The 15,311-nt window shown below is 57.7% G+C and overlaps 1 protein-coding gene across 4 annotated transcripts in view; it reads right to left on the bottom strand.

Annotated features, from left to right (window-relative positions):
* Positions 1-6,053: 6,053 nt before the first annotated feature.
* Positions 6,054-15,311, bottom strand: part of MBP (myelin basic protein) — a 93,330-nt gene continuing 84,072 nt past the window's right edge. For all 4 annotated transcript variants that reach the window (XM_077876121.1, XM_077876080.1, XM_077875999.1 and 1 more), the window contains 2 exons: positions 12,401-12,508; positions 6,054-7,566 (listed from right to left, as the gene is read on the bottom strand). In XM_077876121.1, coding sequence (XP_077732247.1) covers positions 7,522-7,566; positions 12,401-12,508 — 153 coding nt within the window. In that variant the 3' untranslated portion in view covers positions 6,054-7,521. The remainder of the gene's footprint in view (positions 7,567-12,400; positions 12,509-15,311) is intronic.

Below are 15,311 nucleotides of genomic sequence, written 5' to 3'. Positions count from 1 at the left end.
CTGTTTCATCCAGGTGCAGCATTTCACTGGGCCCCGTGTTGTTAGCTGGCAGTTCTGTGCTCCCCTGCCTGCTGCTGCGCTAAGCAAATTGAACTTGAGCCTTACAATTATTACCTAGCAGTCTCTGATCTCCCAAACTCCAGAGTAACATTTATGTGCAAGAAATGCACGTGTCAGCACAGGTACAATATTTTTTTAAAAATATAAGTAGAGCTCTGTTCTTTCCCCTTTTGCTGAAAAATATCTGTAACTCATGAAGATACACATTTTTAACGTTAAATAATCCCTCAGATTAATGTGCATAACATCTTTTTAAGGAAATATGTAAGATAAATAGGACTGCTTTCTTCTGGGCATTATTTTTAGGGACTTTTCATGCCTGCTTTTTGCCTTTTTTTTTTCCAGTTTATTTCAAAAATCAATATTGTGGCCCCCCCTCACCAAAAAAATCCGTCGATCATTGCTAATCTATTATTTTCCTCATATCGACCATATGAAGTGAGGCAGAGATGAAAGCATATAATTGGCACTTTGTACAAGTAATCTAGATTTTTTTCTTTTTTTGCCACTTAATCTCTATTCAGGTGATGTAGGAGTTTTGGGTTTTTAGAATAGAATTTCAAAAGTGCTTACATTCACATTCGGGGTCTTTTATCTTTACCTTCTTCTAACGAAAATTAGCATTTAAAAACCTAATTGCATCTTGCAGGCAGAATTTTTGTAAGGTTGGAAGCACTGTGATTCTCCAGTAAAGACATTTTCTTTGCCTTGGTAAGGTTTATAGCCAGGTGTCCTATTTGTCACTGTTGACCCCATGTGAAACGGCTCCCTTCTCGTGGGCGTGGGCGTGTGTTTGTGTGTGTGTGCACGCGCACGCACACACACAGATGAGCCCGTGCTCCCTGTCTCACCCACCTGTCTTTCACAGAGAGGCGTTGGGGTAGTTTCTCATATGGTTGATGAATGAAGTACTTAAAGCACTAAGAATAAAGATTCAGTGGCAGGAGCAATAGGCAGTAATCATAAAAGATTTTGCCTTTTAATCTTTTTTATGTGTAATGCTTTACAGCACGAAGACCATTGTATTAAATCAAGATTTGTAATCTATTTGACAGATTCTACAGCAATGTAGTGATTCATTCTTGATTCACCACTAAAGAAAACTTTTAAAATCAATTTTTTTTTTATTTACAGAAGAATTCTTTTTTTATCTTCAAAGTTGTTCGTGGTCTAGACATTGGCTGATATTTCTTTAATCCAATTTTGTATTAGAAATGGGGAGTTATGCTAAAAGCCACTGTGCTGACTTTAAGAATAATAAAAATAGTTTTGCATTATTTTAAAACTCCTGTATATTTACTTACTTGGGTTTGGGGTGAGTTATACCTGGTTAAAGATGGACATTTTCTGTAGGTAACATTTGCAGTAAGGGTTAACACAACACAACAATGCTGAATTTGCAATAAATCTGTTGGGTTTGAAGAGTGTGAGAATGCCATATTTTCTATCCTTGAGGATAATTGTCCATTTCCTCTCACTTAAAAGGGGCTTGAGAGTGACTTGAAGTGAAATGAAAACCAATTCTTGTATCACCCTCTGCGTTCATGAGACATGAAGGACATTCCCCAGAAATAGCAGTGGCGTTGGTTTATATTACTGCATCTAATCCTCTTTAAAGATCTATTTCCAGGCTCAGTGATTGAGCATCTGCCTTCAGCTCAGGTCATGATCTCAGGGGTCCTGGGATTGAGTCCCATATCTGGCTCCCCACAGGGAGCCTGCTTCTTTCTCCCTCTGCCTGTGTTTCTGTCTCTCTCTGTGTGTCTCTCATTAATAAATAAATATTAAAAAAAATCTATTTCCAAACTTCTAAAGAAGCTTGAAATTTAAAGACTCCGTATCCTGTTGAAATAACAAACTCAGGGTATCTTTTGTCCTGTATCCACCTTATTCCTGGCACAGATTGAACTATTTTAAGTGATGGGGTTTTTTTCTCTCCTGGACTTTGCTCAGAGGGAATGGTAAGAAATTGTATCAGTATGTTTGTTGCTTGTTTGTAGGAGAAATGTTTAATAGCTTTTAAGATATGGTGGGTGCGGGAGGGGTTTTTCAAAAAGAATGATCAGATTATGGAAAATCTAATTTTACAGTGGATTGCCTCAACCATTTAAGATGCTTTCCCAGATGAGCCTATCTGGCATGCTTGCGCTCTAATGATGTAAGAGTATTCATACATAAACAGGAAGGCCAGAGTCTACAAAGCAGCTCATGTGCCAGCAAAGCCAGGGGTGGGTGACCTGGCACCTCGGGCCTGGGGAGCCTGGTGCTGATGGCTAACTTCTCTAGGCCTGACCCCTTGTCTATGGAATTAGTTGATTAAATCCCTTCCTTCCACTTGTATTCTCAGTGACTAAGCTGGGACATTGGGATGTGGCTCTCTCTAGGTGTCTCAAGCAGAGCAGGTTTTCTGCCTTTGCCAGGATCTTTTCAAGGCTGTGTGTGGACGATGTGGCCGCAGGAGTTAGAGCATCTTCCCCCAGAGCAAAGCAATGCTTGTGGACTGATCACTATGATTACGGCATGTCTGCCTCTGAGGCAGGGTCAGTTTGTTGCCTTTTATAAAAGCCTCGGGTTCCCTGTGCTCTGGTTCCTCCCCTGCAACCCCTGTGCCCTGGGCATTGCCTGGCCCACTTTGGGCCGCCCTTGTCTGTGCCCCCAGAGCCCTCTGCCAGTGCCTAGGAAACTGGCTTCTTGGGGGCCGGTGGGTCAGGGAGCAACTCAGATGCTTGGCCGTTGCTGGCCATATGTCATCCGTTTACTTTGGGCTCCTTGAAATGCCCCTGGCTCAGCTTATATGATGTGAGTGGGAATTTTTATTACCAATGTCAGTGGCTGATTCCCTCCACACCACCCACAGTGCTCTTCCTATGACTGGGCAGCTTTTACCTGACAGCCTCAATGCTTTTTAGTCCCTAAGAAACAGTGAAAAATGTGTGTAAGCACACACACCGCTTCACACGCTCTGCCAATAAACAGGTGTCTCCCTGATTGTGTTATTCTTGGTCAGTCAAGAATACTACTACTTTGGTATCAGAACAAAGTAATCATTGGTCACCCTGGTAACCAAGCTCTGTGGGAAGAAATTCCTATAATTAACACAAAGCAGCTCATCTTGATGTGATGTTGTAGTTGTGGGTAAAGGGGATGACCGCCCACCATCTGCACCGAGACACTTTACAGTGCAGGTAAGTGCACTGACTCCAGGTTAATCTTTCTCAAGCTCAAGAACCCTAAGTCCTTGTCCTTTCTGTATAATCCTGTATTGCTGAAGCAGCTTCAAATTTACCTAAGAGTTGCCAGGTACAAGGAGGGCTTTGGGTAACTCTTCACCAGAGACCCCGTCTGTGTTGGTGGAAGTGTGGACAGTCCCCCCTTCATACAAGCCGCGTCTGCTCAGGGTGGCAGCACCCGGCTCTCGGGGCCCGCTGTGCCCGTCACTGACTTTCCTGAAAACCACGGCGGGCTGTGCAGCAGGCAGTCCCCCGGTTTCTCTGTGATGTGTCTTCGGTCAGAACATCGCGGAAACGATGCTCCTATCTTGTGTCTTAATGAACCCGTCACCTACCATGGGCCCACTCTTGCTGGCACCAATGTCGCTGTCCCGGGTGTGGTCACTTCCCCTCAGCGGCAGGTGCCTGCGCAAGACCCCGAGAGCGCGCACCCTGGGGTGGTGCGTCTCCTTGCGCTAGTCCTACCCTAGGGCGGGCCATCCACCTGGAGGGAGAGCCTCCTGCTGGCCCTCATTTCCTCGTCCCTGCACTCATCACGGTTGGCACTTGCGGGTTCCTCTCCTATTTAAGTGCTGCAGCCTGTCAGGATCCGCGTCGATGCCCACTTGATTCCGGGAGCGCTGGATTCTGCGAGCGCCTGCCCGCCGCGGGCGCAGTGGACGGTGCTCCTGCCGCTCCCGCCGTCCCGGCCTGTGGGCGCCCAGAGCCAGCCGCGCCCCGGGGGGCCCCGCCTCCCTGGGGTGGAGAGGCCGAGCCCTGAGCCGGGAAGAGCCAGGCGAGTCCACACCCGCTGGCCTGGGCCGCGCACTGGCGCCCCCGCGGAGGCGGAGCGGCCCGTCCCCACAGCCACGTTGCCCGGGAGCCTCCCGGCCCTCCGCCGCGCCCCGCTGCCCCGCGCCCCGCTGCCCCGCGCCCCGCTGCCCCGCGCCCCGCTGCCCCGCCGACAGCCTGGACTCGCTCCCCCGCTTACAGGAGAAGAGTCCCCGGGAGGCCGAGCTGGGGGCCCGCGGCTGGGGACGCAGGCGGGAGCTGGGCCCCGGAGCGGGGTGCGAGTCCTCCCCGCGCAGGCGCCGGGCTTTCCGGGGAGCGGGTCGCGCGGCAGGTGTGGGCGGGGCTCGCCGTCCTGGGGGCGAGGGTCCTCCCCGCACCCCGGGGGACGGGAGGGGGAGGGGGACGGGAGGGGCGGGGGAGGGGGAGGGGCGGGGGACGGGAGGGGCGGGGGGACGGGAGGGGGCGGGGGGACGGGAGGGGGCGGGGGGACGGGAGGGGGAGGGGGACGGGAGGGGGAGGGGACGGGGACGGCAGGGGGAGGGGGCGGGGACTGGTGGGGGACGGGAGGGGCGGGGGGAGCGGCTCCTCCCAGGACACCGCCTTCAGGGCTGCGCGGGGCCAGCTCCGCCTTCTGTCACCCTGTTGATTGTTGACAGCAGAGAAACCACACACAAGATGTGCGAAAAGGCCTGGAGTCGTCCTTCCTCTCTGGGAGGAGGGAGAAGCCGAGCCCCCCGCCCCGCGCAGCCCCGCCCTGATCGCGGGAGCTGGGGGCCGGGGCCGTCCTTCCACCAGAGAATGGCCCCTCGCCCTCCCCGCAACCCCAAGGGCAGGGGCCCACCCTGACTTCGGAGCGGGGTCCTGCGGCGCCTGGTCTCCCATCCACGCTGGCTCCGCACTCCGGGTCTGCACCCTCCGCCAGACCCCCTGCCCCCCACCTGCGTGCTCTGCCGCGGGGTCCACCCACCTGGGGGGCGGCACAGCCCCATGGGGGCTGGAGAGAGCGTGGGCACGGGCTCTGGTGCCGACCGGGAGTCCCTCCGGTGGCTCACGTGCCCCTCGTGACATCTCTGGGCTCTGCCTGGGGCTGGGGTCCCCAAGCTCAGGGGGCCTGGGGCCTGGGTGCCCCTCTGGGGGCCCTGTGCAGACCTGCGCGGGTGGGGAGAAGGCACCTTCCAGCTGGGCTCCCGTCCTGCCTTGTTTGATCTCGAAATATGCGTCCGAGTGGTGGGTGCATGACGGTGAGAGTCGCTGTGTGACCCTAGGATTGACGCGGTTTACATTTAAGGTGCTTCCCGGACCCGTGACAGTAAGAGGCTGCTGACCAACCACCGTCATAAAGACGTGACTCCGCGTGATTTCCCAGATTCCTGGGTCGGTGGGAAGGGTCTGGGTGGCCCAGAGGAGGGCAGGGCGGGCGCCCGCAGCAGGGCAGGCACCCCCCGCGCTGGGGCTCCCCGATGAGAGCCTCGTGTGGTCCCACCAGGCCGGCGGGGCCTGCCCGCGGGAGCGCTCACCAGCTGCTGCCGAGACCCAGGGAGCCAGGAAAAGCCAGACAAAACAACGATTTGGTTTATCGTTTTTGAAACGGAACTCTTGTCACCAAAGGCAACGACACACAAAATTTCCGAATCCCTCCTTGTTGTGGCTTTCTGTGCATGGCAGATGTAGTTTCTCACAGCTTCTTTAGCTCCCGTCAGCAGCTGTTTACTCTGGTTAAGATAATGAAATGTGAAAATAGTCTAAAAGATTGTTTGAAAGTACCTCGGAGGTTCTTTCCCCTGTGAGTTGGTGAATCAGTCAGTGCCCAGCCGTGACCTCTATTCCATGTCCTCTAATTAACGCGGAAGCCATCAGAGGACAGCACGCAAGGGCCGCCCATCCCTGCAAAAGCACAGTCCGCACACGCGATACCCGGACACACAACCTCTGCTTGGCCGGGGCTCATGGCCTACACACCAGAACAGAGACAAAAGAAGACGCCCATACAAATATCATTAAAAGTTTATTATTTTATTTCAATATTCAAGAACAGTGTGTACTCCACGAGAGCCACCGTCACAGCACATGCTGTCTGGGTGTAGCTGCGAGGGGAGCTTGCTCGGCCCACGGTTGGCTCAAGGATGTAGAGAGAGAGAGAGAGAGAGAGTGTGTGTGTGTGTGTGTGTGTGTGTGAGACGCAACTGGAGGTTTTGTTTCTGAAATCTTGTTCCTTGTTCCCCTGTAACCCTCTCATCATTGAGGCTATAGATTAATAGACATTATATTAAACCCACACTGGACATCGGAATTAGGATGGGATTATGTCGATACGCAGGCTACTCCTCGTGTTCGTGCTAAGGGGGACGATGCCAGTGTGGGCTCCATGGAAGGCCTCTAAGAGACACGCTAAAATCAAAAGGGGGGATCAGTACGTTACGAGGGAAGTGCAGGGAATGTCAGTTCCAGTTAGAAAAGGCACGATTCGGAGGAGCCCCTGTCTCGGCTCCCAGGGCTGCCCAGGCCCGGCCCCTGCCTCTGGGTCAGCGGGGCGGGAAGAAGGCGCTCCGAAGCCTGTTCTCTACACACGTCGGCGTCTAGGATGCCAGCGGACGGCGGGTCATCCGTCCACCAAGGGTTAGTATCTGCAATGTGCACTGCCGTGGGATGCGTGACAGGGTGACACTGCGAGGCCACCCAGAAAACTCCTCCAGTCCCGCTCTGAGACAAGCGTCTCCCTGGCCCCTCCTGCTGGGCTCTGGGGGGAAACAGGTGGTTCGTGGAGGCCACCCAGGCTCCCGCTCTGCCGTCGCCTAATTTCCGAGAAGCTCCTGTTTCCCGCTGGGGCCGTGGCCCAGCCCGACCTCGCCTCCCTGTCCCCTCTCTGCCGCCTGAATTCCGCTACGGTGTGGTGGGCCGCCGCCCGCAGGCGCCCCTCCGCGCCCACCACACGGACTCTTCACAGCTGCCCGCCCGCCCTTCACATACCAAAAGCGCCCTGTGCCGCTGCCGACCGCCCGGCCTGGAGGGAGAGTGAGTGTGTTAGGGGTGAGCAAGGGGCGGGGCAGGAAACCAAAGTAAGCCTGGACCAGCGGTCCTCAGCGCCCTGCACACGTCTCTGTGTCCGCGGCGGGGCCACGGCAGCGCCTGCGAAGCCGAGGGATGCGGCTCAGCGAAGCCGGTCGGAGGACGGGGGCGCGCGTCGGGCCGGGGCTGCGCTGCCGGGGGCTGAGGCCCCGGGGACGCGTCGTCTCCAGGCTCAGCGTGGCTGTGGAATGCCCGGTCTGTGTCTCCTCCATCGAAGCTCGTGGCCGGAAACCGCCGGTGGGCCTGGGCGCGCCTGACCCTGCTGCGTGCACAACTGGACGGGCGTTAGGCAGGAGGGTGCTCGCTACGGGTGGGGAGGTACGGGGCGGTGTTAACGTCGAAGGCGGTGATATTAAGAAGCTGAGGACAGGGTTCTGCGGCCACGAGGCGGGCTTCAGCGTCTAGCCATGGGTGACCCGGAACGACTATCTCTTCCTCCCTGAGGAAAGGAAACACAGAGTCAGGCCATCTGCAGGGGCAGCCGCGGCCCCCACGCCCTCGAACCTGGGCTCGGGGGTCTTGACCCTGCGAATGGACATGTGTCCTGCACAGACACGATTTGAAGTCAAGAGCAGAGTTGGCGGTCGTGGAGGGGGAGCACAGGTGCGCGGCGGCGGCTCTGAGGACACGACAGGGAGCGTGAGTCCGCACATCCTTCAGGGGGACGGTGGGGGGACGCCCCTTGCTTTTGGCACTCGTATTTTTATTCAAGTTTTAGGCTCTTTCTTCTTAGGTCGTGAGTGAAAAGGTCATCGGATCAGGGATCTCCCTGGGCCTGTGGGCCCCAGAAAGTGACATACGTACGGAATATGCACTATTCACCGGGTGACCCGCGTGCCCTGGGCCGACGCGACCTACTCTAGTTACGTCTGCCCCGCTACACAGTAACATCAGTACCCGCAGCCCAAAGCCAGAGAGCCTCGCGGCACAGTCACCGGAGGGGGTGATGGTCGTGATTTGTTGGGGTCCTACGTTTTCCAATGGAATCTCTGTGTCGTCAGACGACTCCTCTGTGGGATCTTATTTTCCTAAATGAGAACATTCACGGACTCCCAGCCTCCGGAGGACCTGCAGGGCCCTAGGGGAGCGGCCCCGCCACGGGAGGGCCCCCCTCCTCGCCTGCCGACCTGGGTGCTGCCCTCTGAGGAGCCCAGAGCAAGTCTGCACCTGTCTCCCCTGCCTTCCGAGTTCCCGGGAACTTCATCTGCGCGGCTCCCTGTAAAGCGTGATCTAGTCCTGAAAAGCGGCAGATGCACTGCTCCCGAGAACGAAGCGCATCCAGGGTGACTCAGGCGACGGCCCCACCACCCCTTTGCAGGACAGCTCCTGTGAGGCAGCATTTCAATTTCCTGACGGCTCCCTCGGAAAGGAAAACAATGCTGGGCATTGGGTTTGATTTTCCATGATCGGACCTACAACTAGCAAGTACCTCCGTGATCGAAAGAGAAAGCCCGTCCCGGAGGCGGGAATCCTTAGCATCCGTGGCATCCCCGCTTTGCTGTCGGAGGAGCCGACATGTCGAGTCACTTCCCCAAAGCCAGTCGGCCCAGGGCAGAGTCAGGGGTCACACCAGCACCTCTGCCCTGTGGGTCTCCCACGTTTTGAGTGGGTTGACCTGGAGCACGTGGCGGGAGGAGGTTGGCCCGAAGCTGCATCTGGGGTAGGGTAGGGATGGGAGCTGCGGGAAGGTGGAGGCCCTGCTCTGCACCACCGTGGGAAACTACCTCAGCCGTGCAATTGGAAATGAGACACTGATTATATCTCGAAACGGTTCCCTGACTGGGAGAAATGCAGGGCTCTCCACCCAGTTTCCAACCAACAGGGGCAGAAAGGCCAGGGGAATGGTGCCCGTTAAACACTGGGAGGCGCCACGTCCCCACGCGCCTCTTTCCAGCCCCTGTGGCCTCTCAGCGGTTGTTTTCCATCCACTGTAGCTGCACCGGGTGGACTCACCCAGCCCGATGACCCTGGTTGGCCAGTGTGTGGACACTTCTCATAGTAAAATCTAATGAGAGCCACACGAATTAAAATTCACTTTACTTTGACAGATCGAAGCTTCTCTTGAACTCTCAGAAGCTTTAAAATTTCTAAACTGCTTGGTACAAACAGAAATTCAGGAAAATATCGAACCTATTAAAGATACATGGGCCTTGTACCCTTGTGTTGGTTACACACCATGAACATCCTGGGCCAAGACAGGGCTGTGCCGGCCAGCTCCGCCTGTGAGCACCCGACCCTGGCCGGGAGCCAGGCCTGTGTCTGTACCACCGAGGCCACAGGCACCTTCCCCAGGGTTGCCGTGTCACCTGGCCACTCCTTCAGGGGACAGGCGGGCACTATGCCAGCTAGCTCAGGGATTGCTCACCTGCAATGGGACACACCTGCGACTCCCAGGCAAGAGGGACACAGCGGGTTCCCACCGGGCCTTTCTGGTGCAGGAAGCCCTGGGGGGAGCCCAGGAGTGGTCTGGGCATCGCAGGTGAGTCACAGGCAGGAGACCGCTTGGGAGACATTGCTATGCTGAGTGCAGGTCTGGGCTCCTCGTGGCCACGGCCCAGAATTTAGCAGACGTGTCATGATGACCTCGGTGACTTGGACGTGGGGTAGAATTTGTCTCCTTACTCAGATTTGCTTTAGGATTTAACATGGAGGAGGGGATCCTGCCTGCTTTTGAGCTGACGTGGAACAAGTCGGCACGTCTCACATGACATGAGCATGCATGTCACACACAGAAGCCCTGTCTGGGATAGCGGGACCTTCCCGGCACCTGGAGGCGGGCCCTGCACCCACTGAATCTACACTTGGGGTGGGGGGCTCCCCACGCATGTCCTCGCTAAGCTGACCCCACCGTGCATCCCGACCACGGGATGCGCCACACGCACGACTGCGTGATGACTCTTTGGGTTACAGACCCAATTATTCCCCCACAAACTGTAAAACTGTGACATGTTAGCCAATTAGAAAGCCTAGTCACGCAGGTGAGAGCCCTCGTATCACCGTGATTGGGGTCGAGAGGCCTCGGGCCGGCTGGCGGAGGGCCAGCCTCAACCGGGGTGGCCTGGGGCCGGGTCTCAGGGTGCGATGCCACCAGGCCTTGCACAGCACAGTCTTTTCACATTAAGTGAAGCTGCCCACTGTGACCACACGGGTGGTCCAGGGACAGGTGGAGCAGAGGTGCTCCCGCTCTCATCCACCACTCAGAGCACCTAGAATGAGCAGTTTCCATGGAAATGCATGCCTTCCCAAGAATGTGACCTCCGGCCCCATGATGCAGGGTGACGGAGCTTTCACGTGGAGTAAGGATCCAGGTGAGTCTGCGGTGCCTGGACGCTGGCCGCTGGCCGCGGGGCGTGGGGGTGCCATCTGGGGACTAAGACCAGCCTGACCTCCCATTTTACCAGGGCCACCAGGCCTTTCCTCTGGGGATGGCCATGCCAGCCTTTCACCCAAGAAAGAGGAAAGTGAAATCTTTCATGATTTGTTTTCTCTACAGCGTGCCATGAGCATCGTGGGGTTTACGCCCTCTGTGTGCCCTTCCTGCTGTAACGCAGGAACCCTGTCTCCTCCACGCTGCCATCTGCCTTCCTGATTATAGTTCTTTGGGTCAGAATGCGAGCTGAGGGGGGCACCTTGTGAATTATTAGGACTATTAGCGTCGGCTCCCAGGACGTCGAGCCAGCAAATGGGCGGCCTCGTGTGGATTCAGAGTAAGTGGGAGCAGTAGCTCGGCTGTTCTAATGAGAGAGCATGTGGGAACATGGACTCACAGTGGAGCTGCCAGACCGTCTGCCCCCCGGGCACCTGCTCCCCGTGCTCACCCAGGGATGAGCACCGCTCCCCAAGCCCTGAGTCAGGCTGCACGGAAGGTGTGATACGTTCCTGCTGGGGTGGGGTCCTCCCCGTCCCCTCCAGCTGGGAGCCCTGGCGCGCTGGCTGCTGCTGGGCCCCTGGCTCTGCTCCAGGCCCCTGGACGGGTGGCTGCAGAAACCCCAGCCCCATGTGTGCGGGTCTCATCCAGAGATGCATGGCTGGCCTTTCACTGTGCACAGCTAAGCCGGGGGAGTCAGGGGCCCTGGGGGGCAGGGCCCTGGGGAGGGGTGCGGCCCTCTGTGTGGGGAACCCTGTTCCCCTGTGCCCGGCTCCTCAGGGCCTGGGCTTCCTCCAGCCGGGAGCTTTCCCTGGGTGTGTGGCGGCTCTTCGGTCCCCGGCCCAGCGAGGCCTCCTCGTGTGGCCCCCTCCCTGGAGCCGGAGGCAGGTGCTCCCTCCAGACTCTGCCCTGTGTCCTCCTGGTGGCACAATTCCAACCACTCTGTGTCCCTCATGCAAGAATATGCTCTTCACGGGGCTGTGGATTCCTGAAGCTGGGGGAACATCCCCAGCCCTCCAAGGGCATCTGCCTGTGGAATGAGCAGAACCGCATGGTCGCAGACAGACAGGGCGCCTGGACAGCCTCTGGCCCCTGACTGTGGGCACGGCCAGTGTGGGCTCCTAGCCAGCCTAGCGCTGGGGACAACCCGCGGAGGGGGGGTGGCGCCTGTCACTGTGCTCATCCGGGCCTCTGCCCACCGCATGTGGCTGCCGGGAGGTCATGCCCGAGGCTCTCGGATGTCCAGCCTCCAGCAGGCCAGCTGGCCACCGCCGCTTTCCCTCATGCCTGAGCATGGAGCCGTGGGTGAGCCCTGGAAACTGCTGTGAGCTGCTCTGGGGGGTCACGAGGGTGGTGGTGGTGGGCATGAACGGAGGCCGAATGGGCCCCTCCCAACCCCTGGCAGCCCGCCTAGGGCTGGTTAGAGCTGAGGATGGGTGGCAGTGGGGCTCTCTAGGTGCCCAGGCTGAGGCTGGAGGGCGTCCTGTCTCCTCCAGTCCTGTTGGGTGCCTGGCCCTGCCATGGTCACTCACTGATGGTTAGTGGCCTGGGTCTAGGACCCCAGGGTCGACACCAGGTGTCCCCCGCATGGCCTCTGGGACCCCTGCCTGCCTGCCCAGTGACTCGGCTCCCGCTCCTTTCTCTGGAACTCACACACCTGTGCCCAAGGCCACCCCAGGCCCCCCCAGGGCACGGTGGAGCCTTGTGTGGGGCCCCTCGCGTGTCCTCGAGCTCCCCAAGGGAGCCTGGAGCAGGGCAGCCAAATGGGCCCCCAAGAACGTCCCCGAACCAGGTGGGCTGGCAGGTGAACCCCGGGGAGCCCAGTGTGGGATGGCCGGAGGCCTCTCCCCAGCAGCCCCGACCAGTGACCTCGGAGTACCCTGGATGTTAAGAAGGGTTACATTACCAGTTTGAAGATTTTGGAAAGCGTGCCCTGGGCGTCGGTGCCCTTGAGCCCCTTGTGAGCTGGAGCGCGGCCTCCGTAGCCAAATCCCGGCTTCTGGCCCTCGGCTCCCTGCAAGAGACCAGACAGCTCTCAGGGTGGCACCCGTGGGCCTCTGGGGTGGGGTGGGGTGGGGGCAAGGGCCAGGCTCCACGAGACATGCGCCCAGAGGCTCCCACTGCAGGACCAGACTCATGCACTTGGCCAGGTAGCTCCAAGAGAAGTGCGGTGCGTCGAGCAAGAGCAGCTGAACGCCGTGTGCCCACAGGGGTGCAGGACCAGGGCGCAGGGGCGGCTCTGGGCCCGGAGGGGAGCTTCCCCGGGTGGGTGGCTGCGGGGGGCCAGGCGCCTGTGTGGGGATCCCTGCCTGCTTTTTCACACACATGCCTCTCATCCCTCCTCTGCTGCACGTCTACAGGGTGCAAGCTTTGCACTTTGCACAATTTTGAGGCCCGTATGTTTCCAAAGGAGAAAGACAAGGTTCAAATTCTCTGGCCTGGAGGAGGCTTCCCTGGGATGTCCACGGCCAGCTCCCATGGCCACAGCGTGGGTGCCCTGAGAGCTGCTGTGGGACCCTCCTGGGGGCCCAGGATCGGGGCGGCCAGCAAGCCATGTCCCTGCTGCCACACACCAGGGAACAGCCCCAGGTACCCAGCAGCCTGCATGGAGTCCCGGCTCTCAGGTCCCTGGCTGTGGGACCTCGGGCAGGCGGCCAAGACACTCTGAGCCTCAGGTTCCTCTTCTATAAAATGGGGATAAAATGGCCCCTCCTTCCGGGGTGGTTGGGGAGGGGACCGCAAGCTCCTGGATGCTCCAGGCCTGTGCCTGCTGTTGTTACAGGAGAGGCCGAGCCCTCACACTTGTGGGAGGAGGAAATCTCCTGCGTGTCACAGAGCGATGGCAGGTGATTGTGGGAATGTGGGACACCCACGCCCTAGGACCAGTCTATCTTCCAATATGCTTTACTTGCAAACGGGAGCATCTCCTGTGGATGGGAGGGAGGTGTCGGGGGATCAGGCCATGCAGACGCAGAGAAGGTAGCGTTTGCAGGACAGGGGGCTCCGCCTCGGGGGGGCCAAGCAGGCCGTAGGGGCCTTGGGTGAGGTCCCTCTGCCCCGCGAGCCGTCTTCAGTGCGCAGGGCCTGGGATTTCGGATCCTGCCAGCACGGCGTGGGGAGCTCTCTGTGGTCTGCTCCTAACGACCTAGTCAACCGAATAATCGCGTCCTCGGGGGGAGCCCCAATCCCCGGCCTCAGCCTACGGTGATTTCAAGCCCACACGTTTGTTTTGGGCTGTGGGGATTGGGGACGCCGTGCAGTCCATGCCCTATCTGAAGGCGCTGGAGACACAGCATCGGGGGTGGGGGGGCTGGCAGGTGGGGCCGGGCTGCCCTGGAGCCCTGCTGCCCTGGTTCCGCGGATGCGCTCCAGACAGCACACAGGGGCGGGAGGGGGACGGGCCACGGCCGACGTGTGCAGTGCTGAAGGCAGACACGTGATGTGGACAAACCACAGCTCGCACACCGTGCGAAATCCTCCCGTCTCTACTGCTCTCCTCAACAACAGGAGCTTCTGAGAACAAGATTCAAGGATAGGTTTTTCAGATTAAATCATCTGCTTGACTTTTCCTCCTTCCAAGTTCTTGGTCACTCCTATCTTTGGACAACCTAGAACTTGCCAAGAAATAAATGTTCAACATGGTTTAGAAAAAGATGGGGGGGTGGGGGGCAGAGGGACTTTAAGAAGCTCCAAGGAAGAAAGACAGTCCTGTGGTTTGAGAAAACAGACAAACGAGATGCAGAGAAGGATGTTGCTTTGGAAAAAAAGAGAAAAAGAATAAAGATTAGTTGGCCCCAAAACAGAGACGCAGAGGGAAGCCGAGGTCTTTCCGGTTAGCTGCCGGCGGGGGCGGGCCGTCCCTGCTCGAGGGGGGGAGGTGGTGGCGCCCAGCCTGCGTCCCCCGCCGACGCTGCTTCGTGCCCCAGAGTGCACGCCTAGAGAGGCAGACCCGGGTTGCCAGCACGAGAGGTCGTCCTGCATGTCATCTGTCTCCTGCTGGCACAGAAAGTCAGGAATTAACTGGCTGTGAGGCCCCACCCACGTGTTTCCTACATGCTTGGCACTTTCTTGCAAATTCATGGGCTTCAGAAGAGGCTCAAATGCATTTGCATCGAGTGTTCCAGCAAACTCCCTGTAAGAAGGCACCAGGGCCGTCCAAGGGCTTCATGGAACACCCTGCTCTTCTCTGTGGGTCTTGCCCTCCTCCCGCCCCTCCCCCTACTGCTCTCCCTTTCTTCCTTCCTCTTTCTTTTGAACCCTAGCCATCCATTTACATGGCGCTCGTTAATTGAGCACCAGGTATGTGCATGCTCTGCACAGGGTCAGGTGCTCGTAGGGCACACGGGGTTCCTATAGGCCACTGGTTGCTCTTCCATTTTGCTCTGCAGTGACAGCTTTAGAGAAGTAGGAACCACATCTAGCATCTAACTGAAGCCGATGGGTTTGGTTACGATACACCCATAGGCCTTTAGACTGGTTCAGACACCAAATGTCACTGGTGTCTAGAAAGTGGACAAGCTGGCCATTTAAAACCTGGATGGACACTTCGCCCTTGGTTTTCAAAAGCCTGAAATTCCTCAAGAGGCTTTCCTGGATGGCCCGATATCTAAGCTGTGGTTTTCACTACACCATCGTCAAACCCCAGAGCTTGGAGCCTCCTTGGATCATGTGACTGAAGGCAACATCCTTCCCACATGCTGGTGGCATTGTGTTTCCTCAACCAAGTGTCAACCTGGGGCAGGGCTGGTTATTTGGTGGGTCCACTGGCCACAGGGCCTCCCGCTGACTGTGCCATGGGGACTTCCCTCCAGCTCTTG

Source organism: Canis aureus, chromosome 1 (genome assembly GCF_053574225.1).
Source record: "Canis aureus isolate CA01 chromosome 1, VMU_Caureus_v.1.0, whole genome shotgun sequence".
Classification (NCBI taxonomy): domain Eukaryota; kingdom Metazoa; phylum Chordata; class Mammalia; order Carnivora; family Canidae; genus Canis; species Canis aureus.
Note: the sequence above shows the minus strand (reverse complement) of the source record. Positions and strands in the feature narration are given on the sequence as shown.